At 32.1% G+C, this 26,553-nt stretch overlaps 2 protein-coding genes across 2 annotated transcripts; both read right to left on the bottom strand.

Moving 5' to 3' along the window:
- Positions 1–2,947: 2,947 nt before the first annotated feature.
- On the bottom strand, positions 2,948–15,727 carry LOC145053698 (phospholipase D alpha 1-like). Its single transcript, XM_079001787.1, has 3 exons — positions 15,356–15,727; positions 3,740–5,630; positions 2,948–3,653 (listed from the first exon to the last, which is right to left on the bottom strand). The coding sequence occupies exons 1-3, from the start codon at positions 15,434–15,436 to the stop codon at positions 3,220–3,222; spliced, it is 2,406 nt and encodes an 801-aa protein (XP_078857913.1). The 5' UTR covers positions 15,437–15,727; the 3' UTR covers positions 2,948–3,219.
- Positions 15,728–22,263: 6,536 nt separating this feature from the next.
- LOC145050241 (protein FAR1-RELATED SEQUENCE 5-like) lies at positions 22,264–22,796 on the bottom strand. Its single transcript, XM_078998523.1, has 2 exons — positions 22,444–22,796; positions 22,264–22,369 (listed from the first exon to the last, which is right to left on the bottom strand). Exons 1-2 carry the CDS (start codon positions 22,794–22,796, stop codon positions 22,264–22,266), a joined length of 459 nt encoding a protein of 152 aa, XP_078854649.1.
- Positions 22,797–26,553: the final 3,757 nt, after the last annotated feature.

Raw genomic sequence — 26,553 nt, 5'->3', positions numbered from 1 at the left:
ACCTTTCATGTAATTTTACAAACCACACGGACCAGTCGCGTGACTTTTTGTTAGGAAGTCCTCAAAGTGCGATATTCTGTAAACCACATGGACCAATTATGAAATTTTTTCTAATCATTTTTATAATTTTAAATCAATAAAATTAAAAGAAAACACTAAATGGACAATAATATCCTTACCTAAATGACTTGATTTATTAAACACGAACAAATTTTCTTAAGGCCCTCTGCAGTCACCACCGTAGGCTTACGACAAACACAAACCTCACCACCACTTTAGCCCTACCAGTTTCTACCTCCCTCCATCGTAAATAAGTCAAGACACCCCCGCAAATCAATAATGAAACCCTTTTATGAACACAAACCTCACAAGCTTTGCCATGACAACAGTTCTGACACTATATGTAAGATTGGCTTTCCCTTTGATATATCGGTTTGATATTAGATTCTTGATTTTGTGGGGTGAACTAGGGAGGTCTGAATTAGTAGTCATATACACATATACTGAGGTGTTGTTTATTATTATATTTTATTTAATAGGCTTAATGGGGACAAAAGTGACTCTCATAAGCTATGTAAAAGAGTTTCTTTTTTACTTGAAACAAAAAGAATTACTAACCAGAGAAAGTTATGGAAAGAATGTTAACAAATGTGACCATAATGCATTTAACTTGAGTGAAAGTGAATGTATTGAACTTTTTACATTCTTATATTTGCAACTTCCCTTTCAATTTTAAGGTCTGAATTTGTGTTTTATGCCACATGAGGTGAGTGATTAGAGCTGCAATTCCTCTTGTAAACTTTGCAAATACAACTCTTGAGGAGCTGCGTATTAGAATGGCTACTATGAGGAGCTTCCTATTACACTCGATGTTGGTTCACATTTTTCCCTTATTATGTCAGTATTGAAGGGTGTTGTAGACATTTCACTTTTATAGTCAAAACCCTTGTAGTAAGGATAGTCTTAAAACTTGAATTTGATTTATAAGACTTCATCAAACTAATGAGCACTTCAAATCACAATAAGAAAGTTTGTAGTAATTGCTTGTGAAGTATAGAAAAACAAAATCTTGATTTATAAGACATTATTGGAGATGCAACAATATTCTCCCACATTGGTTTCGAGGTGTCTTCAAGGGCAATATTGTTTGTTTGAGAATGATCGGGCTGCAACATAATTTTACCTCAATGATGAGGCAATTTAATTTCTCAAAGAAAAAAAGACAGATATAGAAAGGGATAATGACTTAGGAGGGTAATAATGTTTTCCGTTTGTCCATATTAGGTCCCTAACGTATTTTTTGTGTGTATTACACCATTAAGGTTGTTATAACCGCTTAGAAATAATCCATTTTTCTAGTTTCTTCCTGTTAAAAGGACTATTTGTAAACAGTTAGAATAACCTTATTGGTGTAATACGCACAAAAAATACGTAGGGACCTAAAATGGACAAATAGGAAACGTTATTACCCTCTTAGGATTTTTAGTATTTATTATTTTGAATATATATTTTAAAGATTTTTAGTATTTGTTTTTATATGTGTATTTCATATAAAGTTGTTGAAATTAAAAAGAATAAAAAGTAGAAAGGTTTGGATTGGATTTTGTAACCACATCATCCAATTAACCTCTAGCAAAACAAAACCTCTAGCAAAGAGCTAGAGAGAAGAACAAATTAAGGTCGGATTGGATTTTGTAACCACATCACGGATAGATGAAAACAAAGGAAGGTCCAAATGAAGCCAATGCCCAACCCGACTCTAAACCTGATCAACAACTGAAAACTACAGCAACAAATGCTTCACACTTTCTTGAGAATTATGACACACAGGACACAATAAGGAATTTATCACCACCCTCCTTTCCACCAGTTTAGCTCTTACTGGAATGCGATCCAAAAGCACACACCATAAAAAATGTTAATTTTAATAGGGACAAAACGGTTGCACCTAGTAGGCATAGTACCCATATGAAGCATCATATCATTAACCCAATTCCGTGCTGATTTACCAGTAAAGATACCCGACGATTCAAGCTCCCCATACTACTTATCCGACATTTCCCCTATGCGAATAGGATTTAATATCTTCACAAGATAATCAAATTGGGTCGATTCATCCCCTCCTCTTATCCCTCGACGCCAATGAAAATTCCATCCCCTTGAATCCCATTATTCACTTACTCGAGCATCTTGATTAAAGGCTAAAGCAAAGAGCCTCTTGAACCGCTCCCTAAGATAAATATCCAAGCACCAAACATCCTTCTAGAACCTTGTTTGAGTCTCATCCTCCACTACTATACACATAGAATTAGAAGGAATACAACTATTCTCATGGAGATGATTAATGGATCCTACAATCTTTTGCCAAACACCCCTTCCAGTTCCTATTCTCGAATCGTCCGAAAAACTACCACTTTTCCATGACAAAATTTGACAATTTTAACCCAAAAAGCTCCATTATCATTAAGAAACCGCCACTTCCATTTATAAAGAAGGCCGATGTTAAAAGCATCCAAACTACCAACCCCAAGACGTACAAGTTTCTTTTAAAAAATAAAAAATTACTATAGGGGTTTATAGTTTCATACGGGGATAATGACTTAGGAGGGTAATAACATTTCCAGTTTGTCCATATTATAGGTCCCTAACGTATTATTTGTGTATATTACACCATTAAAGTTGTTATAACTGTTTAGAAATAATCAATTTTATCGGTTTCTTCTTGTTAAAAGGACTATTTGTAAACGGTTATAATAACCTTAATGGTGTAATACGCACAAAAAATACGTTAGGGGCCTAAAATGGACAAACATGAAATGTTATTACCCTCCTAAGTCATTATCCCGATATAGAAACCATAACAAGGCATTATAAACCCATAAGTAGCAACCAATACACATCAAATACAACATATCAATTAGAAATATCATCTGAGCCTTTACAATCATTTTTCTGAATAACTCAAACTCTTATTCATTAATTGTTATTTCAAACTTAAACATGAACATATTACATAAAACCATAATTAGAACTCACTCGTAATGCCAACATAAAAGATTGAAAAAGTAAAATTACAAGTAAAACCCCATAAACAAGAGCAGACCCAATTCTGTACCCTACAAACATGACAATTCGTCGCAGTTTCTAGGTTTTAGGAAAGGGTATTTTAGTCTTTTTCTCACACCAATCACAAGACCCCCAATTTTGTACCCCTTTTTCTTAAGTAGTTAGAATCGGAGGCATGTAGCTCGCTAAGGTACCAAGAACCCTAGCCTTTGTGTCAGGGAAGTACTCCGACCCCGGCAGCTCCGTCACATCTCCCTCCTCCGTGACTCCGACGGGGTAACTGAGCAGGTGCCCCGGCAAATCACGGTCGAGCCTCTCAGAACAATAAAGATCCCAGTATTTCATCGATATCTGGTTCACCTTTCGGATGCAATCCAAGCTCTCCGGACATGAAAAACAGTCGTCAAGAAGCCCCATATGCTCGTACCACAAAGACATCCTGAACCCATGAATCTGACCCCTCGCCTGCTGTCTTTTTGATAGATGACACGGCTGAAACGCCCCCATTGCTATCTCAGAATCTCGAGCTCCGTCCATCGATCTCTGGTTAATATTCGCTGATCCAACGATTATGTACTCGTCATCGACTACAAAATCATCAATATTTCTCGCATTAATCAGTGAAAACGAAAACAGAGTATGAGTAAGAATATTAGTATCACTATGCACTTACCGATCATCATCTTGGCATGCACGTAGATCATGAACCGGCGTGCTTCCTGAGCTCGCTGGTAATTAGTATCCTGATCAGGCTTCTCCGACGGTATATACTCGTTAGGTTTCTTGATTTCCCGGTTGCCGAGACAAAAGAATGTTAAATAATCCCTGGGGTTCGCCACGATGTGCTTCACTTTCAGAGCGTGAACGATATCAGTATACATCATCTGCATCGTTCTTCTTTGCCAATCCAGTATGGCTTGTACTGATGCACCCTCCGGCTCACCCTCGGGCCACATTGGCAAGACGACGTACACCCGGAAGTCCTCTCCGGCTTCGATTTTGCTCACGATTTTAAGCGACAGTTCTTTCGGGATTAGATGTAAGGCGTTGATGTCTTCATCTTTAATGTCGTTTGAGTTCCAGCCATATGAACTTCCGAGAAAGTACTGGTTTTCGATGTAGATGAAGTTTTTTGCTCGGCGGATGGCGTTGATGTACCCGTCTTGAATGCTCCGATCAATAATGTTATCTTTTCCGCTTATCAACCCAGCACGTGCTGCATCCTCGGGTTTCTCAGGGAACCCAAATGCAGCGCCACCGTCAATTGACCGGAACAACTGAACATTCCATCTATCATGGTCATCTGGTAACATCACCGGCGATGGAGGAATTATGACGTGACTAAGATCTCTTACGTCGTTCAGTAAATCCTTCCCGCCTTGCTTGAGCCACCGCTGCTCAAAATTGAATAACACATCCCACGCGATCGGACCTTCAAGCTTGCAATGGATGTCATGCCAGGGTTCCCGAGGTCCACCTTTCTTCACTGATGAATTAGGGAAATTAGGTTGGTGGAAATCATCATGGTGGACGGAATCAAGTGTTCGGAAAAGGGAATGGAATGGGGTATCGTATCGTCCATTACAAAGATCGATTCCGCCTATAAAACTCACTATACGCCTCTTCTCATGGTTATTAGGTAATGGAGCGTCAACAACCACAATCTTTTGATGATGAGTTAACATCAATGAAATCTGGATGTTTTGGACGAGACTACGTCCATCATCCGGGTTACGAGGACACAGTATACAGTTTACTTCCGAGCCACGGAAGTATGCGCCTGTGTCCTCATCATGGGTTGCCATGAACCCATTTTTAAACAAACCGTCAGAAGTTCGGTCATCCCAAACAAGCATCAACACCCGAACACCCTCACTCGCCTTTTTCTTTAACAATTCACCAAGTGTCATATCCCCACCGGGCTTCGGCCTTCTTAAATCCCTAATTAAACTAATTTCCGTGTAAACGGACCATCCCGTTATATAAATCAAGTGTTTCGCATTCGAAATAGCATCGAAAATGTCCTCCCAACATCGGTGTGGTTCGTAGTACTTGCCTCCGGTTAACGGTATTTTTGGTGTGAAATTATCGGGTAAGTGCGCGTCTTGATAAAGTGTAACCCTACATCCGTTTCTTTGTGGAAAGAACGTAAAGGGTACCCCCGGGAATTTTACACTTTGTATCCCCCGAGACCATTGGCATTCTCGTTCGACTTTAAAGAAGTGTACCTTTACATGGATTCTTGAATGCCCGTGGATTGACTTGCCACGGTCATCCACAAGTTCGAGCCATTCATCGATTACTTCTTGGTTAAGTAGTTTGATAACCGGGACGTAGGCGCGTCCGATTACAGTTGCGCCTATTGGGTCGTCTTCTTTGACCGTAAAGATGACATTGGAAGCCATGTGGGCACAGTAGATGTGAAATGACTCGAACCATCGTGGGTTCGAGTCATGTTCCAACATTCGGGTTCGGCCCACTCGAGCTTTTTCTAGGTCAACGGTTGCGTAAAGACTTGCCGCGTTGTTCTTTAACCCCACCACATGCTCTAGTCCATCCACAATCTATACAAAATAAAAAACAAAGGTTACATAATTATTTGCTAAGTAAAAGATGAAAATATAGTTCTATAGGTTTTGTGTAATTCTTTTTTATATAGTTGAGGTTGTCAAAACTTATGTGTAAAGTTCTAAACACATGTTCAAGTACTAGACCAACTCAAATGATCTCACTTTTTATCCAAAGAAGAATAACTGGTTTCTGGGGCAAAAACCGTCAAATGTATGAACAAACATATTTACATATTTCATTGATTTGGAAATCCGTCGGCCCAAAATCCATAGAGAGACCTGAATTTGAAAGTTTTCAAGAAATATCAAGTTGAGTTTTTATTTCATTTTTTGCTTTTATGTAAAACGTATAAAATTGAAGTTTCCTACCGGTGACCTATACTTTTTCATTTATTTATTCTAATTTGATAGCATATGTAAAATAACAAGTTCTAAGTTTTTACACTGCATTCCTCCAGAAAAGATAAAGAACAAGATGATTAATGTTCAAAGTAATTAGTCTAACCTTTTTTTTAAATGGTTAAGTGTTATCAATACACATTATTCAAGTGTCTATCCATCTCCTTAACTCTTACAACCTTTGAGTTTCCCAAATTGATGTTAGAGTTATTTCACGTTACTCTTATCCCTTCATTATGTTTCTATATTGAATGTTGATTTCTCTATAGATAGAGATCATCTATGTGTGTTTGATATAGATAGGTTAGTTGGTCTATGTTTTTCAATAGGCTACCAACACGATTTTCTCAATATCATAAGGATCAAGCCTAAATTTCTACACGGACATGTAACCAGAGTATGATTCTATTATATATCTAAGTGCTATCATATAAGTCGTCTTTCTTTTATATTAATGTCTTATATAACTTTTAATTGAAATAAGAGGACTAACATGCAAATATGAACATAAAATATGAAAAGATGACTTTCGTACCATAAGTATCCATATATTGTGTTTATGAAAAAATAAAAATTGTTACTGATTCATCATATATAGTTTATTTATTTATTTATTTTTATTTATTTATTTAATTTTTTTGGGTAGTCCATCATGGCAAACTCGAATTTTTGGCTTTGGATGTCACCGAAAAGAATTATTTGTCATGGATATTGGATTCTGAAAGTGAAATACACCTAGATGCTTATGGAATTTGTAACACAATCAAAGACAGAAACACGTCAACTGATCAACCAAATGCCAAAGCAATGATTTTTATTTGTCATCATCTTCATGGGGGATTGAAGAGTGAATATGTCATAGTTAAAATCCATTTTCCCTTTGGAAAAAATTAAAAGAGAGTTATAAACACCAAAACACGGTGATACTCCCAAAAGCTCGTTGTGAATGGATTGCAAGATCTTAAATCAATGATTGCAAGATCTTAAATCAATGGGTGATTATAACTTGACGATGAGGGAATGCTAGAGAAAACATATAGTTAATGATGGATAACTCGCCAGGGACTTCTTTACTTGTCAGCGAGAAAGCGCATAAAATAATGCGATTTCTCGGTCGAGAAAATTCAACTTGTGGATTGGAACTATGCGGTGAAAAGATTACCGATGAGGAAATCCTAGAGAAAACATATTCAATTTCTCATGCATCAAATTGGCTCATAAAACAACAATATCATGAAAATGATTTTAAGAAAAATCATGAACTTATTTCATGTTTACTTGCGGCAGATCAAAACAATGAGATTTTGATGAAAAAACATGAAGCCTGCCCAAATGGTTGTACCTAGGGGCGGAGGCAGGATTTTAATATAAGGGGGCTTTGACAATCAAAAGTTATTAAATAATTAGGAGGGGCTCTGAACAAAATTTGATGAATCGATAAGTTATAAATCAGTAATTAAAATAAAAATAAATGTGATGGAGGTGGTGTGATTAGTAGGGCTCAATTTTGATTATCTCTTATATGCTATTGCATTCATTGTTTTTTCACTGTAACATTTGTTTTTTTAATAAATAACCTATATATTAAGTTGAAGTGGATGTGAACCTAAGTATGACGATATGAATTGCAAAGCTAAAGGGTATAATATGTAATATTCAGCAAAATAGATATGAAAATAATCGGTAAAAATAAAACTGAATTTAGTCTTTTGTAGTTTGCTCATGGTGAAAGCAAATGAACAGTAAAAAGTCTCACAAACACCCTACAAATTAATATATATAATTAGGAGGGGATGGACATTATTAATAAACTATGGGCTAAATATTTGAATCATATTCATTTTATCTCCAATATAATTGAGTTTATTAAAACATTGGCAAGGGCAGGACATCCGGCACTCCCCCACTGCCTCCGCCACTGGTTGTACCCCATTCCCTAAAGGGATTATGATAACACATCATTTTAATAACTACAATTGTGGCCGCAGTGTGGTAGAGGACATGGCTATAGTGGTGGAGGTGGTGGAGGCAAATATCATGGTTGTGTTCATGTTAAGAACACAAAAGATCATAAAAATGGCATGAGATGGCAAGAGAAGGGGGAAATGAATGATGATTGTAACATACACGTTTTGAAATCGTGTTTTAAGTAAATAATATTATGAAATATTATGTGAATTTGAATGTTGAGTTCTAACAGATAGTTTTTACTAGAATTGAAGTAAAACTATGCTTAGAATCATTCAGAAAGTATTGGAAGTCTTATGAGATTCCAATTAAAAGCCAAATAGTGAAATATAGCGAAAATATAAAATCTGGAATAAGTAAAATTTTATTATTGAAAGTTATAGATAATCTCGTTAGAAACATTTAGGCGAAAACCTCATCGAAATCCGAGTTATAACGAAGAAGTTATGACCAAACGAAGTTCCGTGATAAATCCGGAAAATACTTTGTCGCGTAAAAATTTAGTTTTCGATAAACTAGTTTTTAGCCTTAGTAATGTAAATGAAAGTTGTAGAACTCGTGAAAATAATCAACTTTCATATAAAGACCGTTTGAATTTGACTTCGTATGAGGAAGTTATGATTTTTCGAAGTTTCAGCTTAGCAGTAGACAGCTAAAAACTCGAATTTTAGATCGAGTGATTTTTAGCCGACACAACCTAAACGAGGATTGAAGGTCTCGTCATTAGTAGTGCAACGGTAAAAAGTCTGACGAAAACGGACGTCGGATGAAGAAGTTATGAATTTTTAACGGATTTTCCTGTCCCGGTCTGTTAAAAATAATAATATTAAAATTAAAGTCAAAATTAGCCGACGAAGTCTAAACGAAAGTTGTAGAGCATAATTCTAGCTTCGCGTGCATATAAAGAACGTCAAAAACGGAGCTCGTATGCGAAAGTTATGGATTTTAGAAGTTTTTTTCACATTTTTCAAGAAAATTCGCATGAATAGTGAAATGCCACGTCACCCTCGCTCGGAGTTGGCCACGTATCTGAAGCTGCTGCGTGGCAATGCCCGAGAAGCGACGCGTGTCGCACAGGAGTCCGAAGTCGTCACGTGGTACTCGCATGCCTGCCTCGTGCCCTACTCGCGTGTCGCATGCTGATTCGACCGAGGGTGCGGTCCAATGGCTATCCGACGCGCCTCGCATTGATCACCCTCGCATGCGCAACCCACCTGCGAGCCACCTGCTGTCCGAGCCGAAGACCGAGCCGAAGACCCAGCCGATGACGCGCCTGAAGCTGATGACTCCTCGCATCCGAGCCTCGCTGGAGCCCTCCGAAGCTGCCATTTGGTCCGAACCTCGCAGCCGCCTGTCTCCTTCCCTTCGCTTCGGATCCGAAGCTCAGCCCTATATAAGGGGTGCGAGCCCTCTCGGCTAGTTTTAGAAATTTGGCATTTCACCCCCTCTTTCAATATTTTTACGATCCTGGCATTTCACCCCCTCTGGCCATGTGGAACATGTCTCCGTAAGAGAATGAATTCTATTCTATGGTAGTGGCAGAAGGTTAGATAGGGCTATAAGCCTGAAATCTACCGAAATGTTAATCCGAAGTTGTATATCTTCTGTGTCGTTTGGGCCAAAGCTTTATTGATGTATATCAAGCACGGAAATTGTTATGTCTCATTGATTGTATATCTTTAAATCAAATCAATGATCGCTATGGAATGTTTGTCAAATGATTCACATATGCCCTTGTTGTTTCTTGTTCCTCTTTGCTTCTGCCCTATTAAAGTATATATATGACATAACGTTATATTGTATCTATTATTGAACTCACTAAGCGTGTCCGCTTACCCTCTCGATGTTTAACAAATTGCAGGAAATAAACATCCAGTATAGTTATATACTGGTAGAAGATTTTTGAATAGTTTGAAACTATTGTATCGATGGAAGCTTATTAATAGTTTGAAACTATTGTATTTTGCATTCCCATATGTATAAAACTATAGAATCCTGGGAAGTTATGTAATATATATAACACTTTAAAATAGTCGGTTTGTATGTAGTTTGTAATCTCTTTATCAATGTAAAATATTGTTTTTATGAATATGCAAGTAGCATGTTTTGGAGTAACTATATTGTCGGGTATGAAAGTTTGGTTCTTTCATAAATACGAAAGTTAGGGTCTTTCAATGATGAACCAAGTGGAAAAGGTAAATAATTAGCTGCAAGTATTTGGTATCATTTTGGAGGCAAAATTTATTGGGCACATAACTTTATATGGCGAACCAACTCGTGAAACTTTAGAAACAATCTCTTAAGAATAAAAGAAAAAATGGGAACACAATTTTATTGGGCACATACCTTTTATATGGAGAACCAATAGAAACACAAAATATCCTTGCTGAATCACTTATCAAACGTTAGAGTTCATTGCAAGACTGAACTTATAAGCGGAAAATACACAATTGTTACTTTAGGACATGTTTTTTGCATGCCGAAACATTAATTCACAAAAGGCCAACAAGTTATCATACTTCCTCCCTCAATATTATTGATTTTTCACTAGGAACCACATTCCTATTTAAGAATTCTTTTTGTTGCAGGGCATATGTTCTAGTTGCTCCACCATCCCCAACTATACTCAAACATTAAAATCATCCATGGGATACTTCTAATCATTAGTCTAATGATTTTGAAAAAAGAATTTTTAAAAAATAAGATGTTTTAGATACGAAACATGATTTTCAAAGATTAAAAGTTTTAAAAAAAAATATTGAACATAATATGATAATAATATGATACAAATAGAGATGATTCAAAATATTTTTGATTAAAAAAATATTATGATTCAATATGTTTATGATCCTTAACTTGTTATCATCTAAAAATATTTTGATTCAAATATTTAATGATTCTTAATTATTATATTTTTTATGATTCAAAATTAAATGATTCAAAAATTATAACGATCCAAATGTTGTATTGAACAAAAACTTTATTTAATTTAATATATTATGATCTAAAATAAAATGATCCAAAAATGTATGATGTATAATATTGTTATGATTCAAAATACCATGATTCAAGAATAATATGATTTAAAAAATAATAATGAAAAATATTATGATTCTTAATATTCTTCTTATTTAAAATTTTATAATTATTAAACATTAAAAACTCAAACCGATATTTAGTTTAAAAAATAAAAAAATAATAAAAACAAAAAAAAGACCCTCCTATATATAGTAAATATATTAAAAAAAAGAAAAAAAAGATTTTTTTAACTCGAAAAAAATAGAAAAAAACAAAAAAATATAAAAATATTAAAACCTAGCATATATCTACTTAAGAAAAAAAAATTGAAGTTTTTTTTTAACGAAGAGTAAAAAATAATAAGAAAAAAAAGGAATAAAAACCAAAATAAATGAAAAATAAAAAGGAAAACCCATGTAAATGACATTCCATGGACGTTCATCGCACATGATTATTCCCTCGATTCCGTATTACATTCAATGCACGTGCGAACGCGTCACGACAAAGTAAATGGGTTTGACGTTTATGACATTGACGAAATGTTTGGTGAGTAATAGTAGTCACGGTTCCTATAAAATTTGGGTTCTACCGCATTGGGACTATATATATATATATATATATATATATATATATATATATATATATATATATATATATATATATATATATAGAGAGAGAGAGAGAGAGAGAGAGAGAGACTATGTTTCGTTTTTATCTCGTCTGACGATTACATATGTAGTAAACAAAAATCAAATATGATAAAATTAACATATTATCATTACAAATTTAATATATAATATAGGATATCAACATATATATATATATATATATATATATATATATATATATATATATATTAAAAAAATTATAAATTAATAATAATAAAAATATATATTATACTGTTGGATAGACGAGTTATATTTATAAATCGCAAAACTCCAAAAAAAAAAACATTTAATATATTAGATGATGTATAATCTTACACTAGGCGTATGACCCATTTTTATATGGGTTAATTAAAAAAAAATTAAATATAAAAGTCTAAATTTTTGAAAATTTTGGATACATAAAAAAATAAGAAAAATGATAAATTATTAAAATTGATTTTTTTATCTTTTAAATTCAAATAAATAAACAAAATAAACTAATGAACTTTAATTTGAAAATTTTGAAATAAGAAAATAATTACATTAATAAAACTGATATTCATTTATTACTATATTTATTGTAATTATTATATTAAAGTATTATGTGAAATTTATTAAAAAAGAAAAAACCTATAAAATGACATGTGGAAAATATATTAATTCAAAATAACCATAAAATGACATTTGACAAATTAAATGAGAGTGTAACATGTAACAAAAAAAATTCTTTATTTATTAAGATAGATTTATTTATCATTACGATAAATTAGTACCACTTTTGTGCTTAAAAACATCTAATTAGGTTTCATTCTAAGAAAATTTTGAACAAAGAATCAATTTCAAAGCTGTTTAAAAATATGAAAAAACAATAATTTGGCTGAAAATAGTATTGGTCCGATCTTCCGTTTAATTCTATCAATTCACATGGAGTTTTACATATCGCCAAGTTGCAATAAATTTATTGGTCTATCTAATGATCTTTTAGTTTTATTGATTTGGATCCACATTGCTATCATCTTACAGTTTTAAATATTCTGAAGGTATATTAAGATTATTAAGAAATATTAAAAACATAAACATTTTGTTTTTAATTGTCCTTTATAAAATATGAGGTTTATTAACGATCCGTCTAGAAGCACATAAACTTGTTTATTAATAATCTTTATAATTTATAATATACGGGATCAAATTGATCCTAATTTGTTAAATTTATCTGTTTTTTACGAATAAAATAAAATGAAAACCATATATTCCTATTATTTGTGGTGTGGTGTACTCATGGCCATAAATTTTAAGCAGCAAAACCACACTAAAACCGTACAACCCCTCATACAAACATCTAAGTTTTTATTTAACTAAACTTTATAAATGGTCCATATGATTTATCTAAAATTGTGATTTTGGTTCAAAAAAGTTTGGACTAGTACGACAGGTCTAAAATTTTCATTTTGCTGCTTGTTTGGTCTAATTTGTTTTGATTTTTTCAAAATGACTGATTTGTCTCTGTTAATATGATTTTTTTTTTTCTTATTTGTTTTTCTAATTTTCATATTTAAAAAAATAAAAAAATTAAAATTAAAAATAAATAAAAATAAATCTCTCTCTCTCTCTCTCTCTCTCTCTCTCTCTCTCTCTCTCTCTCTCTCTCTCTCTCTCTCTCTCTCTCTCTCTCTCTCTCTCTCTCTCTCTCTCTCTCTCTCTCTCTCTCTCTCTCCAGATGAACACACAAACAATAATAAAAAATCTAACATACAAGAACACATAAAAAATTATGAATTTCCTAAATCCTAAACTTGTAACCATGAAAGAGATCGAGTTCTGTGGTTTAGAATGGAACCCCAAATATATATATATATATATATATATATATATATATATATATATATATATATATATATATATATATATATATATATATATATATATATATATATATATATATAAATCCAAATACTCACACAAAGATACATCGATTTGTATAGTTGGGATGTGAGGCGAAGTATAAATCGTCATCTGAACACATGAAGTCTCTCCTTCTCCGTCTTCAAGATCTGATGGACACGGTCTTCAAGATCTGATGAGCATGAAGGGGTGACAACAAGAACACTCTAAATGTTCATATCTCGATGACGGTTAAGGGTGATAAATCTTCTTCTTCGGCATGAGCATTTTCATCTGAAACCCTAAACGATGGCTGAAACCCTAAAAACTAGAAGGGTGGCGACCGAAACCCTAAATACAAGCACACACGAAACCCTAGCGACACACCATCTCTGATATGTTTCGTCCTCCATCATTTCGTCTTTCGATCTAGCAATGATTTTTAGGGGTGATGAAACAATTCAAGTTTAGGTTTAGGTTTCATAGTAGAAATTGATTCAGGTGGTGGTGAAGGGCCTTGAAACACCGGCAAGGGTTTCAGATCGACTGTGAGAGAGATAATCGGAAAAGGACAAATGTGGTGGTGCTCTTTCAGATCTTCACGAGATTGCTATGCAGTTGATGAAGGCCATCGGACGAAGATGCATTGATGATGGCCATAAGCGACGGTGACATGGATTAGGTATCCAAAAAAACCACACTTTGGAAACATCCATTCTCGCCAGATCTTGGTCCGATGTCGTCTTTTTCGGCTCCAATGAATGCTCTGGCAAGTGGGAGATTGAAGGTGCGCTTCAAATTCAAGACATTGTGGTGAATTTGGAGCAGGGCGATTGCCATCGATTTGTGGATTTATGTTTACACAGTAAACACACACTCAAATACGAGAGAGAGAGAGAGAGAGAGAGAGATTTATTTTTATTTTTTTAATTTTTTAAATCTAAAAATTAAAAAAACAAATAAGAAAACAAAGAAAATCATTTTAATAGGGGCAAATCAATCATTTTGAAAAACATCAAAACAGACTGGACCAAACAAGCAACAAAATGAAAATTGTGGACCTCTGGTGCTAGTGCAAACATTTTTGGACCAAAGTGACAATTTTAAGCAAACCACGAGGACTATTTGTGCAATTTAGTCTTTTTATTTTCTTTAAAACTGCTCAAAAGGTTTATTATTATTATTATTATTATTTTTTTATTTTTTCTGATTTTTGTTTTCGTTTTTGTTTTAATTAAATATTTGATAAAACTATAAAAATAATTTATTATAGCTTATAAACTAGTTTTTTCTATAAACTTAGGTTGAGATAGAATAGTTAGTTTATAAGATTAGTTTTTAAGGTAGTACGCCTAAAATAACTCTAAATTAGTCTATCAAATTAAGATTCTTAGTTTTATTAAGAATGATAAATACCTTTTAACCAAGGTTATGCAAAAGACGAAACCATTGACTTAATAGATTCATATTATAATACAACATAAATATACCTAACCCAATTCAATATTACACTACTTAATTCAAACCCAAAATTTTGAATAACTACAGATTTGGTGTGTTTCCTGCTAAAGAGATGCTAAAAACCTGGTGAACCCTTTACCATCTACAATTTTCAAAGATTATATATAACAATTTACTGTGTTTTATCACGATTTCAACACATGATCAACAAATCATATCCTTGAACATGAACCAGTTATACCTCCTAATGAGAGAGAGAGAGAGAGAGAGAGAGAGAGAGAGAGAGAGAGAGAGAGAGAGAGAGAGAGAGAGAGAGAGAGAGAGAGAGAGAGAGAGATTACTAACCTTATGAAGCAAATTGGACTTGAGTTTGTCTACTTCAAAGATTGTGGCGTGAAGTGTTCCATGTAGCAATATTTGGGCCATCTATCCCCACCTTCAAACACCTTAATTAATCTCTATATCTCCTATGTATATGTGTATGGAGAGAGAGAGAGAGAGAGAGAGAGAGAGAGAGAGAGAGAGAGAGAGAGAGAGAGAGAGAGAGAGAGAGAGATGTATATTTACAACAAGTGGTAAGTTTAAGCCAACGAAGAAGAAGAAGAATAAAAAGCAAGAAACATCAAAGAAATTGTGGAAGTGTATTAGGTGAGAGATCAAGAAACAAGCCCCATATGTTTGACGTTCAACTATATCACTCTCCCTATATATAAGCTTCTTATGTGGATATCATGTTATAATGTTTAACGCCACATCTAATGAAGTAAACATTATTTATAACGACATCTGCATCGATATATATATATATATATATATATATATATATATATATATATATATATATATATATATATATATATATATATATATATATATATATAGGTTAAGGTTCATTTGAAACCATTATAATTTTGTGAAATCGTGAGACCAAATCTAAAAATAATTTTAAAATGCAAAATAAATGGAAAAATCCAAAAATTCTTTTTTTTTTTTAAAATATTATTTTCGGAACTTGAATTAACTAAAAAAAAATCCCGTTTTTTTTGAAAAATACGTGAAATATTCTAATAGAATATTACACTAACATATTCTAAAAAATAATTTTAAAATGCAAAATAAATGGAAAAATTTAAAAATTCTTTTTTTAAATATTATTTTCGGAACTTGAATTAACTAAAAAATAAAAATAAAAAAAATTCTATTTTTTTTGAAAAATACGTGAAGTATTCTAATAGAATATTACGCTGTACATATTCTAAAAAATAATTTTAAAATGCAAAATAAATGGAAAAATCCAAAAATTCTTTTTTTAAATATTATTTTCGGAACTTGAATTAACTAAAAAAAATTTAAAAAAAAATAAAAAAAATAAAAAAAATGCGTCTCACGGTCTCACAAAATTAGACCGTCTCACATGAACCTAACTCTCTCTCTCTCTCTCTCTCTATATATATATATATATATATATATATATATATATATATATATATATATATATGTTGGTTCCCTTGAAATAAAAAAAAAATTAGAGATTGTGAGATATGTGTATAACCGTTTGATGTGCTTATGTTTGTTTCTGAAACTATGTGGTGACATATTTTTAATTATATTAGTAACTTATTAAACTAATGCTGTTAATTTACGATTGTGGGCTATTGTTGTAAGATTGATATGAATTTTATAGACTATGATACTGTAACCGCTTATTCGTTTCTTTTCTTTCTCGATCAAAGTCTCACTTCGAACTCTCAGGAAACCTTCTTTTTCTTTCTTTATCGCATTTTGCCATAGTTTTCGTTTCTTACCTGTTTTTGAGAAATCAATAAATGTCATCAGGAGAAAATATAAATGAAGTCGCATCTTCGTTAATCGAAATGAAATGTTAGAATGCGAGTTATTTTTCATTTTATTGATAATGCATGTTTTTGTTAATTAGTTAACTGTCGTTTTATGTTGATAATGATGTTTTTTTGTTTTGATTCAGTAGGTTTTTCGTCATTTGAACTTGATTTTGATGATTGTCTCGTTTAGAGTTGATATGTTTTTTATTATGTTTGTTTGTGGTGGTTTTTGATGTAAGTTTTTGTTTATATTTTCACAGATAAGAATTTCAAAAGAAACTATGTTCGAAAAAAATTCAAAAATAAAAAATATCGAATGCGGTAGAAGTGCTGTTATTTCCGAAGGTACAGTTCAAAAAAAATCATCTATGATTAGAAGTACAAATAAACATATAACTTAATGTTTGAAGTTATTTGTTATAATCATAACTGATTTTTTGATTTTTTTAGTGTATTAAACATAACATTTAGTTATATGGTTATTTCTATTTTTAATCATAGATGATTTTATACGTTTGTTTATAATCATTGGTAAATAGTAATGATAAATGTATTTTTATGTATCAAACATGAATATAAAGTTATTTTTGTAATCATAAATGATTTTGTGGTTCTTTTAAGTGGATTGTATATAACATTTAGTTATATTTTTATTTATTGTTCTAATCATAAATGATTTTATACGTCTGTTTATAATCATTAGTGAATAATAATGATAAATGTATGTTTTATTTTTTACTAACACTATGTTTGTAATGAAAATTGTAGTTAAAAAAAAGGAATGTAGATAGCTCAATGAAGACGTAATCATCTTCCAAAAGAGAAAAGGCGAATGAGGTGTTGCAAACACGTTCAAAGACATCCGAAAAAACAGTTATTGAACAACCAAAAGTGAAGCTGAGGGTTAAGGTCAAAACTGTAAGTAAGAAACGTAAACTATCTGATGAAGACGATTCAGATTTTCAGAGTCGTCCTGGATCTTCAAAGAAACCAAAAAGAGAAACTAAAGTTTTCAAGAAAGATAGAAAAAGCTGATGTTAAAAAAGAATTTCCTTCATTGAAGAATAGATGTTCATCCGGGTTATTGTTGGGTGTTATTCAAGGTTTAAGTAGAGAACAGAAGGATTGTGTTAGGGCTATGGGATTTGGGAGTTTGTTAGGGATGAAGATGATTGACGTACTATTGAAGATTGTTTATTATGTTCTTGATCATTTTGATTTTGAATCTTTGAAGGTGGAGTTTGATAATTGTCAAATTAGTGTTGATAGTAAGTCTGTTCAAGAGATGTTAGGATTACCATCTGGTGGCTCATTACTTTCAAACATGGATTACATTTCGGAGAATAAAGAAGAGAGCTGTATGTTTGAGTGGAAGAAACAGTATGAAAACATTGATAAATTGAGATTGAAACAACTAAAGAATGAACTTGTTCAAACTAGTGGTGCAGATGACAACTTCAGAATCAATTTTTTGGTTCTTTTTATTAATACTTTATGCGAGTCTACAAGCATGGGTAAATGTAATCTGAATCCATTGTATTTAATTTGAAAAGATACTGATTTAAGTAACATTAACTGGTGCGATTACATTGTGGATTGTTTGGTAAGGACGAAGAAGGTTTACAATCCAGAGAAAGAATCTTCTTTATTTTATGGACCAACAACATACCTTATGGTACGTGAGTTATTTTTTGATATTAATTATTCTTTTATCTCACCGGTGGATTTAAAAAACCTCGCGAATTAACTTGGGTTACAGGTGTGGTTCTGGGTGTATTGACTGCGTCTTTTGGTGTAACTGCTTATTCCTTACCTCGGGACCAAATTGGTTATTGGGCAGTGAAAATTGTAACAGGTGTACCTGAAGCTATTCCTATAATAGGATCACCATTGGTAGAATTATTGCCCGGAAGTGCTAGTGTGGGACAATCCACTTTGACTCGTTTTTATAGTTTACGGACTGGCGGGAAGGGTGGTACTAAATTGAATTGAGTCCCGATATCCTTCGCAAGTACCTTTTGATAACCTTTCTCATGCAGAACAGAGAAAGGTTAGTCAGACTGAGGGCGGAAAAAGAAGACGTTTTACTTTTTTTTTGTTTCATATGCTCTTGCGATGCGTACCTGATACAGAGAAATCTTTGCCGCAGCACGAAGTCGTAGTTCATCCAAAGACTACAATTCAATACGTGACATACATAATTCAGAGTAGCTATCCCCATGCCAAAAATATTTACGATGTTCAATAGTTTTTCCATGGCTTCGCTTGCATTACTGGGTATGAGTGGTTTTGTTGCAGAAGTTAGTCTTTTTAGGAATAATTACCAGCCAAAAATATCTTTTAATGCCTAAAATTTCCATCACTTTTGTAATGGCAATTGGAATGATATTAACTCCTATTTATTCATTATCTATGTTACGCCAGATGTTCTATGAATATAAGTTATTTAATACTCCAAACAAACAATACGAGCCGAAAGGTATATTGGTCAAGGTTTCATGATTACCTTATCACACGCGAATCGTTTACCTATAACTATTCAATACCCCTACGAAAAATTGATCACATCCGAGCGTTTCCGCAGACGAATCCACTTTGAATTTGATAAATGCATTGCTTGTGAAGTTGTGGAGATTCACGAAGAAGTATTGCGCTATTTACCAGTGAGTGGTATTATTGGACTGATCTTTTGGTGGGAAATGTTCTTCATTTTAGATAATGAAATCATTCCATTACTACCAACCCAAAGAAAAACGACCTTTTTGAGATATACGGTTTATGCCGGAAAGGTACGAAGTTGGACTAATTTGGAAACATTGGGCAAATCACTCCTTTTCTCAAGTGGGAAAGACGCTTTGATATGGCTGGATCTACTACGCAAGTAGCATACTCGGATCAAGCAACATCTCTTTTGGTTCAAAGCGAGTCCAGGAATATCTGACAGGTTAGGCAGACGGTCTCTCAAGCGATTCTTGTAAAAATATGTTTGTTTTTATAATAAATCATATATGATTTTATTACATATAATCATATATGATTATGTAGTATAATTTTTGTTTAATTATATATTACACATCAAAATCATATATGATGTTATATATGTTATGATGTTATATATGTTTTTTGTAGTTGTTGTATGTGGATACTTTCAAGTTTGATCATTTGCAAGTCACACGTAAACGTCCAACTATTTTTTATTGGGCGTCAGAGAAGATAAGGTTTCTTGAGGATATTTTACAAGAGAGTGGAGGAGTTGGATGTGGAAATGTTAATGAAGCATATGTTGAAGAAGAATTTCAAGAATCTGAGTATAATGAGGAGGAATCTGGTGGTGAAGAGGATGAATCTAATGGTGAAGAGGATTTATGTGATGAGGATGAAGAATATTTTGATGTTAATAAAGTTAGTGATGTGGAGGTAATTCTATACTTTTATTCATTTATAATTTAATTAGTTTATCCATTTATGACTTTTTTATGTTTAAGTATTTTAATTGTAAGTATCTTTTTTCTTATGTAGGTGTATAAAAGTAAAATTTCATGTATGTATCAGAAGATGGAGGATTTGAAAAAGGATCTTGTTGTAAAGATAGATGAGGGAGTGCTGAAGTTTACTCAAAGTCTAAATTTGAAAATTTTGAATTTATTATTTACTGTTGAAGATTTAAGCACAAAAAGTTTTGATTTCCATTATGTTTCACAAAAATATAAAGAACCGATATTAACACCTGGTTTTGTTCAAGTTAATGATGAAGATTATGGGAATGATTTTCTTAATGATGATTAAAATGTTGCAAATTAGGATCAAGGGAAATGTTCTGGTCGTCAGGGGGATGGAAGTGGTCCACATGAGGGCAATATTGGTAAAAATCGTGTTGAAGGTAAAGGTGATAATGACAAAGATGATGAACAAGGAAATGGAAGTGGATGTAATAAAGAAGTGGCCATGAATTTAAATTTTGTTGTCGAAAATGTTACTAAGAGTGTAGGTCTAATTAATAACCAGGAAGGTGTATCTTTTAGTCAATTTATTTGCGATCTAGTTGTTGAAAGTTTTCTTAAAACTTTGGATCAAGGTAGGCATATTTTATTGTTATATATAGTTTAATCATATATGATTTTAATTTTTTATATTTGAATTTTATAGGTACTGATGGTTGTACAAATCAGAAACAAGTTGAAGATGATGTGAATGAGAATTTGACTGGTATTGATGATGGTAAGAATTATTTATGTATTTTTAATACATAAAATATATATAAATATGTTATATAGATGATTCATTTATGATTTTAATAATTTAGGGACTGTAAATTTGGGTGAGGATGATCATAAGAATAAAGTAATTTCAGATCATACTGTTGATAAAGTTATTGTAGCAAAGAAGGATGGAGAAGGTGAAGATGTTGAAGATTGTTCAAATAAAAATAAATATGGAAGTAATTTGTTTATAATTATTGTTTATTCATATATAATTGTGTTTACAATTATTGTTTATTCATATATGATTTTTATAATTTTATTGGGCAGAAAATGTTGAAGATTGTTCAAATAAAGACAAAGATTCAAATGAGACTCGGTCATTGAAAAATGAGATTGTTCCAAGTTTTAGTCTTGGATTTAGTCAAGATTCTGAAGGTTCGAATAATTCATCTCAAAGTCAAATTTCTTCTGAATGGATGACAAAGAAAAAGATTAAGGATAGAGCTATTTTGGGAAAACAAAGTGCTGGTCCAGAGTGTGTTATTCAAAATATATCAATCAAAAGAAACAAAAAAAAATCTTCTTTAAATAAACAACATTTCACTACTGTATGAATAAACAATAATTGTAAAATACTTAAATATAATACTTAAAAATTATCTAGTCCACTTATAATATTATAATCATATATAATCATATATGATTATATAATCATATTATTAAAATACTTATATATATATATATATATATATATATATATATATATATATATATCATTATATCAATCATATATAATTAATCATATATGATTAAGTATTTTAATAATATGGTTATATAATCATATATGATTATATACTGTATTATCATATTTCATACTATGTAAGCATATATGTTTATACAGTATGGTATCTAATAATTCATATTATTAGAATAGTTAATCATATATGATTAACTATATATGGTTATATAGTATGATATCTGATAAGTCATATATGAATCATCTGTCATAATACTATATAATCATATATGATTATATACTGTATTTTTATTATACCTTTGCTTGCAATTTTTTCATTATGTGCCACATGCATAATCTGTGTCTTGAATTTGGTAAGACATATTCTACTACCTGTTTTATTGCTGGATCTTGATCAGTTAGAACAATTTTTGGTGCTTTCCCTTCATGAGCTCTAAGAAAAGCTTTAAGCAGCTATTCATACGACTCAATTGTCTCTCTACTCAGCAACCCAACACCAACAGTAACTGATTTCTTGTAGTGGTCAACTACTGTGAATGGAACAAATACCATTTTATACCTATATAAAGAAAATGTGTTTAGTATAATCATATTTGATTAATAGTATGTTTGAATTTATATACATTAACTTACTTGTTTGTTCTAAAAGTTTCATCAAAAGATATAACTTCTCCAACCTCTGCATAAAAACACTTTTCTCTTTCATCTGTCCAAAACATAGCAGGCAACAGATCTCCATCACGTAGGAACTCAAATGAATAATTTGGGTAATGATCTCTACGATCATTCATTTTGTTTATCATTATTTGAGCATCCTTGTAACATAATATTCTATTTACTCCTTTCCTCAAGTTTTTGTAGTCTGTTACCTTCGCCCCTACATATTCATATCCTCCTTTCAAAACTGCTCGTATTTTGTGAGCCATTGTGGGACCATTTTTAGCTTTTGATGCACGTACTACAAACTCTTTTTCATAATATGACATCTTTCTTTCCTTTTCGTATAAGGTCTTTCCTCAATACTTTCCAGTGGGTGGTTGTGCATTTCAAAGAATTTCTTAACTTTGTAATCTGTTGTTCCATAAACATTTTCAAATATAATCTTTGCTGCACACTCAGTAATTATCTTGTTTGAATTTGGTTTCCTCTTGACAGAACTTGTAGCCAACGTATCACAAGGTTTTGGTTTATCCTTGCCACCCCTATTGCATATAACACACACACACATACACACACACACACACATATATATATATATATATATATATATATATATATATATATATATGTATATATATTATTTGGCTATTGTATTTTGATTGGCTACTCAGTCTTGTATGAAAACCTGCCATTTCTGCATAATCCGTATACATTTTTACTGCCAAATTTAGTGATTTGAAAACACTGTTTACAACTGGTACAAATTCTGTAGGGACATCTGGTTTATATTCAGATTCTTCAATTATGTTACTGCAATATAATTCGTTTGTTGAATTGGAACTTTCACCTGATAAAAGAAGGGAATGACAAATATGTTATTATATAATTTTATGTTGTAATAATCATATGTGATTAACGATATGTATTTATATTTTGGTATAAAAAATCATATATGATTTTAGATATTAATATATTATTAGATGTTAAATCATATGTGTTTGTACATTATATTATAGGATTGATCATATACTATACTGTGTAATCATAAATGATTATACGTATTAATTTATAAATAATCATACTTGATATTGTTTAATCATGTATGATTAATAATATGTATTTGTTTTTTTTAATATATGATTAAACATATTTTATGATGTATAATCATATATGATTATTCATCCAAATATAATATTAATATAGATTTCAATTTGAAAACATATATGATAAATCATAATTACAAACTATAAATACATATGATTAATCCTAGATATGAATAGTCATATATGATTATCCATCCTTATATGATTAAATCACATATTGTATTCTAAAATCATATATGATTATTCATAATTTATATTGTATAATAAAAGAATCAAAATGAAGTGTAGAAACTGTAATGTAATATGTAGTATTAAAACGAATTAGTTATCCCTTCAATACGAATCGTATTTTGAAGTTCTTCAGAAGTGAAAGAAATTGAATTGATTTGTTCGTCGTTACGAGATGAATTGATTTAAGCTATAATAGTATTAGTTGCGATCGACTTGTCAATTTTTTTTTTGGATTCGACATCATTTATGAAAATTGATTTTGATTCAATTTTCAAATGCTTTGTGTATGATTGCGAGGTGCTTGTTTCTTCTATTTGGGGATTGTATCTGTAAGGGTCGAAGACCAGTTGTAATATGTCGAAGACATAAGCTTATTTTACAAGGCATATTCTGTAACGAAGCGTACTGTTTTAGTCCTTGTAATTTTTTGTGTGCTTTCATGTTTCCTATCAATAGGGACATTACTTAGAGTTAGATAAGAGTCTTTGTACAACTTGTCTAGTTTTCTCTCTGTAACAGTTGAAAGCATAATAGAGCTGAAACCAGATTATATTTACATTGTGTGTTCATTCTATATTCGTATAACTCTGATTTGATTCATACTTGATTCAACACTTCATCAATTGGTATCAGAGTAGGAATCATAATCTGTGATCTGATTTTCACTTTGATTCAAAAGGTTTTGAATCAAATTTCTGATTCAAAAAGTTCCGCACCTTTTGACGTGAAAAAGTTTTCTAGATCTTCAGTTGTGATTTGATTCTGCAACTGATTTGTTGAATCGAGTGTTCTAATTGATTTCTTTGATCAATTCAGTAATTTTCTTTCAAATTCTCTTTGATTTCTCAAAAATTCTCAAAAATTTTCTTCCGTACATCAATGGCGAACTTCAATCTCAACTCGATGACTTCATACTCTCATCTGCTAGGATCTTCAACGAAGATTCCCATGCTCATTCCATAATACTATGATCAGTGGTCTGATCGTATGAAAGATTACTTGAATGGACTCAATGAAGAGCTTTGGTCTTGCATCTCAGGGAATATTACTCTTCCGACGAATCTTCAACCAATTGGGTCGTCATCTAGTACTACGAGTGTGGAAAATCAATCTGATCGAATGAAGAAACTTGAGAAACGATGCATAAGGGAGTTACGTGATGCATTGCCTCTGGTTCTGTATAACTATGTCAAGAGTTGTACACATGCTAAAGAAATCTGGAATAATCTCAAAGAAAAGTTTCAAGGTAGCGAGAAGACAAAAATCAATTCAGTTAAGCAATGTTTGATTGAATTGAAGGATTTCAAGCAAAAAGATGGTGAAATGATTGAAAGTTACTATGATAGGCTGAACGAGCTGATTTATAAATGCAATCGTTATGGAATCACAAGGTCTGCCATGGAATTTAATCTCACATTTGTTATGGGACTCCGTAAAGAATGGAGGAGTGTTAGCATGATGGTGAAAAATCAACAGAGTTTCGACACATCTTCTTTGAACGATTTGTACAATAAACTAAAAACTCACGAAAGTGAAGTGAACGAAATGGCAGAAGAGTAGAAGCTTAATTTGGGAGGTCCATTAGCACTTGTCTCTAAAGTTTCTGAAAAGGAAGTAGTTAAAAAAGGTGATTTTGATGATGAAGAGGGGTTTATCATGAATTCAGATGATGAGGCAATAGCTTTTTATTCAAACAATCGAGTCAAAAAGTTTTTTAAGAAACCATTTAATTCAAAGGTGAAGCAAAGTGAGGGAAAAGGATGTTTCGTGAACAAGGCTGCAAGAGAAGAGAAAAATAAGTTTGAGAAGAATGATGGGAAGGGTGCTGAGGAAAAGAAAGAGAAGAAACTGAAAGGAGATTCTGGTATGGATTGTCATTATTGTAATGGAGCAAATCATCTAGCAAATGATTGCATGCTTCGAAAGAAGGATGAGAAAAAGATCAGAGTAAAAGATGAGGCGTATTATGTGGAGAGATTGGAAGAGGTGCGTACGAAGGCGAAAAAATTGTCTTTGGTGGCTCAAGGTGAACAGGAGAATGATGGCACATATCAAATTTGGTCTTTGGGCTCTGATGATGTAGAAATGCATAATCCTACGCATGGAGCCATGCATGCATAGCTGGAGGAAGATTCAGCCGAAGAGGTAACGGGCCGATGCTTTGTGTCAAAGTCTGCTGATAAGTCTCCAATGACAACTAAGGTACGTAATATCGTTCAATCTTTCAATATTCCTTTGAGTGCATATGATTCTGAAATTGTTGCTTTTGATGATACTGTTGCTTATTTTGATAATTTGGTTGTTTCTGCTAGCAATGAAGCTAAGAAATTAAGCAATCAGTTGTTACAGACTCAGAAGAAGTTAGATTCGAAAGTTGTCAAGATAGAATGTTTAGAATTGCAAATAACAAACATTATGTGTGATAGAGATTCGTTGTCTAGTGATGTAAAACTCTTATTAGATCAACAAAATATCTACTGCAATTTTGCTAAATGTTTATATGGCAAGTTAACTGCATTGCATCATTCATGTGAAATTAGCAAGAAACAACATAGGAAAATATTACCTTTTCTAGCATATGAGAGAGCGAAGGTTGATAATATTTCGTATGATTGTGAGAAAAATATTGCTGAGTTTGACAAAATTCCTGATGATAGATATACTTATGGAATTGTCAAAATCGACGAATGTCTTGATTCAAATGAGTTAGTTAACATTGTGAATGATACTTTGATAAAATCCGAACAAA

The sequence above is a fragment of the Lactuca serriola genome, chromosome 5 (genome assembly GCF_051521515.1).
Source record: "Lactuca serriola cultivar US96UC23 chromosome 5, Lser_US96UC23_V15, whole genome shotgun sequence".
NCBI classification, from domain to species: Eukaryota; Viridiplantae; Streptophyta; class Magnoliopsida; order Asterales; family Asteraceae; genus Lactuca; species Lactuca serriola.
Note: the sequence above shows the minus strand (reverse complement) of the source record. Positions and strands in the feature narration are given on the sequence as shown.

What these genes read in the sequence shown, in the direction of transcription:
- LOC145053698 (XM_079001787.1), bottom strand. Translation starts at nt 15,436, where the DNA reads ATGGCCCAAATATTGCTACATGGAACACTTCACGCCACAATCTTTGAA. An exon ending in AGTCCAATTTGCTTCATAAG is followed by an intron (nt 5,631 to 15,355) that starts GTTAGTAATCTC and finishes TATTTTGTATAG; the next exon opens with ATTGTGGATGGACTAGAGCA. An exon ending in GCATGCCAAGATGATGATCG is followed by an intron (nt 3,654 to 3,739) that starts GTAAGTGCATAG and finishes ATGATTTTGTAG; the next exon opens with TCGATGACGAGTACATAATC.
- LOC145050241 (XM_078998523.1), bottom strand. Translation starts at nt 22,796, where the DNA reads ATGTCATATTATGAAAAAGAGTTTGTAGTACGTGCATCAAAAGCTAAA. An exon ending in GAAACTTTTAGAACAAACAA is followed by an intron (nt 22,370 to 22,443) that starts GTAAGTTAATGT and finishes TTCTTTATATAG; the next exon opens with GTATAAAATGGTATTTGTTC.